This window comes from Carlito syrichta, unplaced genomic scaffold (genome assembly GCF_000164805.1).
Source record: "Carlito syrichta isolate Samal-C Ts95f unplaced genomic scaffold, Tarsius_syrichta-2.0.1 Scaffold304598, whole genome shotgun sequence".
Classification (NCBI taxonomy): Eukaryota; Metazoa; Chordata; class Mammalia; order Primates; family Tarsiidae; genus Carlito; species Carlito syrichta.
Genome location: NW_007248694.1, coordinates 302,048 through 310,109, shown reverse-complemented (window position 1 = coordinate 310,109; position 8,062 = coordinate 302,048). Strand labels below are relative to the sequence as shown.

Genomic DNA, 8,062 nt, shown 5'->3' with positions numbered 1-8,062 from the left:
CGCTCCCAGCCACCACAGCCTCGACCTGCTGGGCTCCGGCGATCCTTCCTCCTCAGCCTTTCACGTAGTTGGAACTACAGGCAAGCGCTACCATGCCTGGCTAATTTTTTTTATTGTAGAGATGAGGTCTCACCACGTTGCCCAGGCAGGTCTCGAACCCATGAACTCAAGCAATCCACTCACCTCAGCTTCCCAAAGCACAGGATTACAGGCTGAGCCACCAAGTCCGTTTGCAACAATACCCTTTCCCTATTTTCCTTCAGCTTTGCAGGCTGCGTGTCATCTCAGCAGCACTATTTCATGCCTATCCCAGTCTCTTCACAATATCACCAACGGATAGGCTATGATCTACTCCTTTATTTTTGGGGCGATACTCAAAACAGAACAATAAAAAGGCCGGGCTCCTTGAACTTCTTTTTTGTTTCCCCTTTAGGAGGGCTATTCATAGTGGACCTTTGTCTGCCTTTGCCATGTCATCAAATTTTCCTTTCTCTTTAGCAGTCATGGTCTTCCATCTCTGAGCACTTCTTAGAAAACTCTGAGATATTGACTGAAGCAGTTGGGTGCTGCTTCTTAAGACTCTTCCCAATAAGTTTGCACAAAGAATGCACATGATGACATTTTGCCTCTTGGCTTCTTGGGATCGGCTTTGCTCATGTTGTTATTCTTCCTAAGTGAGGTAGAGTCACCCAGTGCCTGTCTGGTTCTCACTTGCCCTGGCGCTGTCTCTGTGGAGACCAATGTACTGCAATGGCTAGCCCATTGACTTTCAACCAACTATCCAAAAGCCTCTTTCAGTTCTCATGATACTTGACCTCTCAGATGCAGATGATGGTGGCCACACTCCTCTTGAAATGTGCTCCTCAGGGCTTCTTCCCGTCATATTCCCCTGGCTCTTCACTTACCTCTCAAACCACACCTTCTCAGTGTCCCTCAGTAGCCTCTTTTGCCTGTCTCCCAAAGGCTGACAGCACCCAGTATTTTGTCCCAGACTACCTCCTAAGTCACACATTTTCATGCCAAACCCCTAACTGGATACCCTGTCTCAATATTTTAGACACCTCAAAAAAAAAAAAAGATTCATTACTTTCCTCCCAAACCTGCTTACCCTCTTCTACTGATCTCAGTTACTAAGCCCAAGCCCAAGCCTGGAGATCTAAGACATCTATGAGTATCTATTCACTTACTTTCTTTAATCTGTCCCTCTACAGTTAGCTCAAGTCGATTCTCATCACCCCTGGCCCTAGCTTCCAATACCATCTCAGCCTCCAGCCTCCCATACTCCAATCAACCCTCCCATTGCTATGCCTCATAACCTCTGCTAGCCATGCTTCTCTCCTGCTTAAAAGCTATCAAGCAGCTCCCTCTGCCTGTGAAAATATAAATTTCCAGACTTTCCTTTCTTTTTTTTTTGAGTTGGAGTCTCACTCTGTCGCCCAGACTAGAGTGCAGTGGCCGCTTCCGGTCACCACAGCCTTGACCTGCTGGGCTCCGGTGATCCTTCCGCCTCAGCCTTCCAAGTAGCTGGAAATACAGGCGTGTGCTACCATGCCCGGCTGATTTTTTTTATTTATTGTAGAGATGAGGTCTCGCTGCCCAGGCGGGTCTCAAACCTGCAGGCTCAGTCAATCCACTCACCTCAGCCTCCCAAAGACGCGGGATTACAGGCTGAGCCACTGAGCCCGGCTTCTTCTTTTTTTTGAGTTGGAATCTCATTCCGTCACCTAGGTTGGAGTGCAGTGGCACACTCATGGCCACCCCATGTCGCCTGCTGGGTGCCAGTCATCCTTTTGCCTCAGCCTTCCAAGTAGCCAGAACTACAGGCACATGCTACCATGCCCAGTTAATTTTTTTTATTTATTGTAGAGACAAGGCCTTGCCAAGTTGCCCGGACTGGTCTCAAACCTGTAGGTTCAGGCAATCCACTTGCCTCGGCCTCTCAAAGTGCTGGGACTACAGGATGAGCCACTGAGCCCGGCCCTCATATACCTTTTTTTTAATTGAGTTAGAGTCTCACTTTGTCACCCAGACTGGAGTGCAGTGGCCGCTCCCGGCCACCGCAGCCTCGACCTGCTGGGCTCCGGCGATCCTTCCGCCTCAGCCTTCCAAGTAGCCGGAATTACAAGCATGCGCTACCATGCCCGGCTGATTTTTTTTTTTTATTGTAGAGATGAGGTCTCGCTGCCCAGGTGGGTCTCGAACCCGCGGGCTCAAGCAATCCACTCACCTCAGCCTCCCAAAGGCACAGGATTACAGGCTGAGCCACCGAGTCCGGCTCCTCATATATCTTTTAAGACTTGGTTTAAGCACCACCTTCTCTGGGGAGCCTTTCTCAATGCCCAGGCCAGAACAGGAAATCCTTCTCTGTGGTTCCATGATACCCTGCACTTGCCACTGTTACTGCATTCACTGCTTAAGTGATCTGAACATCTAATGTGTAACACAATCCCCTTTGAGGGAAAGGACTACCTGTACACCCCTGAAAATGACTGTCTACACTCGTGGTTTCTCCACACTTGTGGTTTGTCTACACTCTCTAACCACCCATTCTCACTGTAAAACCATTTTTATCATATAATATTTGGTACATATATACCCATACATGAAGTATAGCAATACAGTACCTTCATCTATCTACTCATTCCCATTCTCTTTAACCCACTTCCTCATCCTCTAATGAAGCCTCTCTTTTGAGACCTACATTTCTAGGTCTGACAGCAGATCTCTCTCATCATCTTCCTTGACTTCAGCAACATTCCACAATTTATCTCTACTCTCCTTGAAATACTCTTTACAGAGTATTCATAAAATTATATTTCTGGGTTTCCCTCCTACCTAACCACAATTTCAATGCCTTTCATTGGCTCCTATTCTGTTTCCAGGCCTCTAAAAGTTACTGGCCTCTTAACTCCCTAGTTATCCCATCACTCAAGGCTTTAAGTATCACCCACACAATGATGACTTTCAAAGTTCTATCTCTAGCCCTGACCTCCCCCAAGTCCCAGTTTTAGATGATCAACTGTCTACTGTTTTCCACTTGGATATCTAACTGGTATCTCATACCTGTTAAGTCAAGAACAGAACTCTGGATTCCACACTCTAAAGAGTCATTTCTGAATCCTCCCTTTTCTTCATTTCCAATATCTAATCTGCCAATAACTCCTGTCAAGTCCAACTTTAACATATTAGAATTCTTGGTTGGGGATGGTGGCTCATGCCTGTAATCTCATCACTTTGGGTGGCCAAGGTAAGAGGATCACCTGAGCCCAGAAGTTCCAGACCAGCCTGGGCAACATGGTGAGACCTCGTCTCCATAATGGAAAAAAGAAAAAGAAAAAGAAAATCAGTCAGGCATTGTAGCATGTGTCTGTAGCCTCATCTACCTGGGAGGCTGAGGCTGACGGATTATCTGAGCCCAGAAGGCCGAGGTTGTGTCACTACACTCCAGCCTGAGCAACAGAGAGTGAGATCCTAACACACACACACACACACACACACACGAATCCGATCTAATCACTTCCTATCCCAGCTGCATGCCACAAGTCCCACTCACTGATCTAGGCCTCGCGTCTCACCAAATCCCTCTACCTTCTCCCCAGTCATCCACTTCACTCCAGACAATGTGGCCTTCTTGCTGGTTTCAGGAATGCCAAGCTTGCTCCAGACCCATGGCTCTTGTGCTTCCTATCTCCTCTGGCTTGGAATGCTCTTCTCTAAAATTGTACCTTTCTTATTCCCACCACCACTCTCTTCTCCTATTTTGCTTTATTTATTTCAGAGTACCTATAACTACACAAAATTGTATATCTGCTTTCTTGTTTAGTACCTTACATTCTTGCAAGAATGTAAGTCTGAGGGCAGACATTTTATCCATCTTGTTCACTGCTGTATTCAAGGACCTAGAATGACTGGCACATAACAGGCTTAATAAATATTTTTTCAATAGAGGAATGAACGAATTTTTTGTATCTCTAGTGCTTAATGAAGTGCACGGCACAGAGTAGGATGTAATGGCATTCCTAATGGCTTATCAGTTCTCCAGTCTCTCCTTCCGTAACCAGTCCTCCACCTTGCTACCCAAATAATCTGAGGGCTTTCTAATGAACAAACCTTTTGTGTGGTCCCAGATGGACTTGCCCAAGTGAATTTGTACAACAGAAAATAATATGAAGAAATTTCAATATGAATTAAGATAAATAATTTCAGGAAAAAAATAATAGTGCACAGTTTTTCCTACTCAGCCAATACACTGGAAAGAATGCAATAAAATGCAGTCCTACTTGGAGATATTCTCTGAATGTGGGTTGACACTTCTGGAGCCAACAGCTCAGCCTATAATTACATGTCTACACCTGAAGGTTGTCTTAGGTCTCAGTCATCCAAGCCAGTGAGGTCAGAGGACTCATAATTTTAAGAGAAATATGAAATAAAATACAATGACAAAGCTCATGGAGAAAGTCTTCTGAGGACTGAGTAATGCCTTTCTTCTGGCACAACTTTCAGAATGTCACAGAAATCAAAGCAGAAATGCAAAAGCAGTCTACATCTTCCAGAGGAGAGAAAAGGCTAAGAATGGAGCTGCTCACCTGGCTGTTAGACTTGTTCAGTACCATGTGTGCATTGACTACTTCCAGCATATGTGTGGTGAACTCATTCATATCCTCCAGGGGCATGATCTTAAAGGCCACCAGGCTCTTTTTGTTCTATTAAAACGAAGGGGAAAATGTGAATAAAGGATGAGCATATTCATATCAATTTCAGATCAAAACACTGTAGTTCTTTTCTGAGCTGTAGTATTATGGATGTTTAATACGTAAAAATTTAACTCAGGAGTAATCCAAATATAGTCAATAATGAGGGAAAAAAACCGAAACTAGCTCAGAGATGTTAATGAATTTCCCAAGGTTATGCAACTGGGCAGAGTCTAGTCTCCTGACTCTGAATCCAGTGTTATCCCTTCTCCACCTAACAGCTGTCATGGCTGGCAATTGCAGGTGGAGATTGTGCCTTTTCTCTACCATTCTGCTAGTTTCATGTTAAGGTAAAAACCAGTTATTTGTTTTTGAAGATAATAAAGAAATAACTTCCATTAAACATGGAGACTAAAGTATTTTACGTATCCTAAACCCAGACATGAATCCAGAAATTGCTTCATGCAAAAACATCGTAACTGCCATTTGATTCTGACTTTACCTGAAAGGATCTCAGGTGACCTGCCACTTTCACATATGTTTCTGGAGGAACCACAGTGTTTTCACCACTGGCGTCCTAACAGATAAAATACAAACATATCACTAAGGTTTCAGTTTAAAATTTCTAAAGTATGTACAGAAAGAGAAAGTTATAATGTATAAGAACTAAAAGATCCTAAAATAGAACTAACGAGATTGCCCTGCCTTTTAGAACTTATTTTTTATAAAATCAGGAATTAGAATAAAATTATTCCTAGCCGGGCTTGGTGGCTCAGCCTGTAATCCCGCGCCTTGGGAGGCTGAGGTGAGTGGATTGCCTGACCCCGTGGGTCCGAGACCCGCCTGGGCAACTTGGCGAGACCTCATCTCTACAATAAATCAAAAAATCAGCCGGGCGTGGTAGTGCGCGTCTGTAATTCCGGCTACTCGGAAGGCTGAGGCGGAAGGATCACCGGAGCCCAGCAGGTCGAGGCTGTGGTGGCCGGGAGCGGCCACTGCACTTCAGTCTGGGCAACAGAGTGAGACTCCAACTCAAAAAAAAAAAAAAAAAAAAAAAAATTATTACTAAAGGTAATTCCCTATTCCAAAGTTGTAAAGCACATCATGAAAGAGCAAACAACTCTGACGCTTTTATTCAATGCTCTCAGGCGCACCACTTTTAGGTGGATTAGGTTGATGCATAAATTCATAGCACTTGTTTCTGGCATGGTAACACTACGGTGTTGGGAGTTCATTTATCATTTGTCACTTGTCATAGCAATGTTACGCTTGTGAATACGCCTTGCATTTTGCAGATTTGAAGAAAGTTAGTGCTATTTGTGGGCTAAAGAAGATGGAGGATCAAGTGGGAAAAACAAAGACTTCTGACATATTCTTCTATTTGAGTTTTAAAGAAGAGTAAGCCGGGCTTGGTGGCTTAGCATGTAATCCCGTGCCTTTGGGAGGCTGAGGTGAGTGGATTGCCTGAGCCCGCGGATTCGAGACCCACCTGGGCAACTTGGCGAGACCTCATCTCTACAATAAATCAAAAAATTAGCTGGGCGTGGTGACACGTGCCTGTAGTTCCAGCTACTTAGAAGGCTGAGGTGGAAGGATCACCTGAGCCCAGGAAGTCAAGGATGCCATGACCTGTGATCATGTCACTGCACTCTAGCCTGAGTGACAAAGTGAGACTCTAACTCAAAAAAAAAAAAAAACAAACAGAGTGAGATTCCAACACACACACACACACACAAAAGGAATTTAAGGAAACATTAAGATTTAGATTTATCAGCTGGTGCAGTGGCTCATGTCTATAATTCCAGTACATTGGGAGACCAAAGAGAGAAGACTGCCTGGGCCCAGGAGTTCAAAACCAGCCTAGGTAAATTGGTGAGCCCAGCAGGTCGAGGCTGTAGTGGCCGGAAACAGCCACTGCACTCCAGTCTGGGCGACAGAGTAAGACTTCAACTCAAAAAAAAAAAAAAAATTTTTAGATTTATCACTGCACAGTTTAGAATGCTAAAAATTTTAAAACAACCTAAATATCTAATGCAAAGTATACATTTATATAATGGATTATTCCACACTGTTCCAAAAATTAATGAAAGAGTTCTATTGTCTGGGAAGACCAATCATGACATACGGAAAAAACTTGACTTCTCATGTGGGAAAATATGCACCAAACTACTTTTTTTTTTTTTTTCAGTCGGAGTCTCACTCTGTCACCCAGACTGGAGTGCAGTGGCTGTTCCCGGTCACTGCAGCCTCAACCTGCTGGGCTCCAGTGATCCTTCCGCCTCAGCCTTCCAAGTAGCCGGAACTACAGGCACACCCACACCCGGCTAGTTTTTGATTTATTGTAGACATGAGGTCTCGCCAAGTTGCCCAGGCAGGTCTCGAACCCGTGGGCTCAGGCAATCCACTTACCTCAGCCTCGCAAAGCACGGGATTACAGGCTGAGCCACCAAGCCTGGCATTTTTTTTTTTGAGTAGGAGTCTCACTTTGTCACCCAGGCTGGAGTACCATGGCACGCTCACTGCCACCACAGCCTCGACCTGCTGGGTTCAGGTGAACCCGCTACCTCAGCCTTCCAACTAGCTGAAGCCACAGGCATGTACTACCACACCTGGATAAGTTTTTGATTTCTTGTAGAGATAAGGTCTCACCAAGTTGTCCAGGCTGGTCTCGGACCCCTGGATTCAGGCAATCCTCTCGCCTTTGCCTTCCAAAGTACTGGGATTACAGGTGTGAGCCACTGCACCAAATTATTTATAATGGTTAACTGGGATAATTACACATGATTTCAATATTTCTTTGTTAGTTTTCTAGGATATGTGCTTATTATTTACGAGAAAAATGCTAACTGATTTTTTTTGTGTCAGAATCTCACTCTGTCACCCAGACTGGAGTGCAGAGACACGATCATGGCTCACCACAGCCTCCCACTCCTGGGCTCAGGTGATCCTCCTGCTTCCGCTTCCTGAGCAGCTGGGTACAGGCGCAAGCCACTAAGCCCAGCTAATTTTTTTATAAAGATAAGGTCTTGCTATGCTACCTAGGCTGATCTTGAACTCCTGGGCTCAAGCAATCCTCCCACCTCAGCCTCACAAAGTGCTGGGATTGAAGGCATAAGCTACTTTGCCTGGATATTAGCTGATTTTAAAGTTATCTTCTGATGACATAAAATATATGACTTAAAAACTAGAAAATTTTTTTTTTTTTTTTTTTGAGTTGGAATCTCACTCTGTCACCCAGACTGGAGTACAGTGTCTGTTCCTGGCCACCGCAGCCTCCACCTGCTGGGCTCCAGTGATCCTTCTGCTTCAGGCTTCCAAGTAGCTGGAACTACAGGCATGTGCCACCATGCCCGGCTAATTTTTTTGATTTA

General features: G+C 44.8%; 1 protein-coding gene across 1 annotated transcript in view; it reads right to left on the bottom strand.

Moving 5' to 3' along the window:
- RPA2 (replication protein A2) overlaps positions 1–8,062 on the bottom strand; it is a 19,715-nt gene that overhangs the window by 5,073 nt on the left and 6,580 nt on the right. Inside the window, exons 3-4 of the mRNA XM_008060325.1 lie at positions 5,194–5,268; positions 4,587–4,703 (exon numbers count right to left, since the gene is read on the bottom strand). Of these exons, the coding sequence (XP_008058516.1) occupies positions 4,587–4,703; positions 5,194–5,268 (192 nt within the window). The remainder of the gene's footprint in view (positions 1–4,586; positions 4,704–5,193; positions 5,269–8,062) is intronic.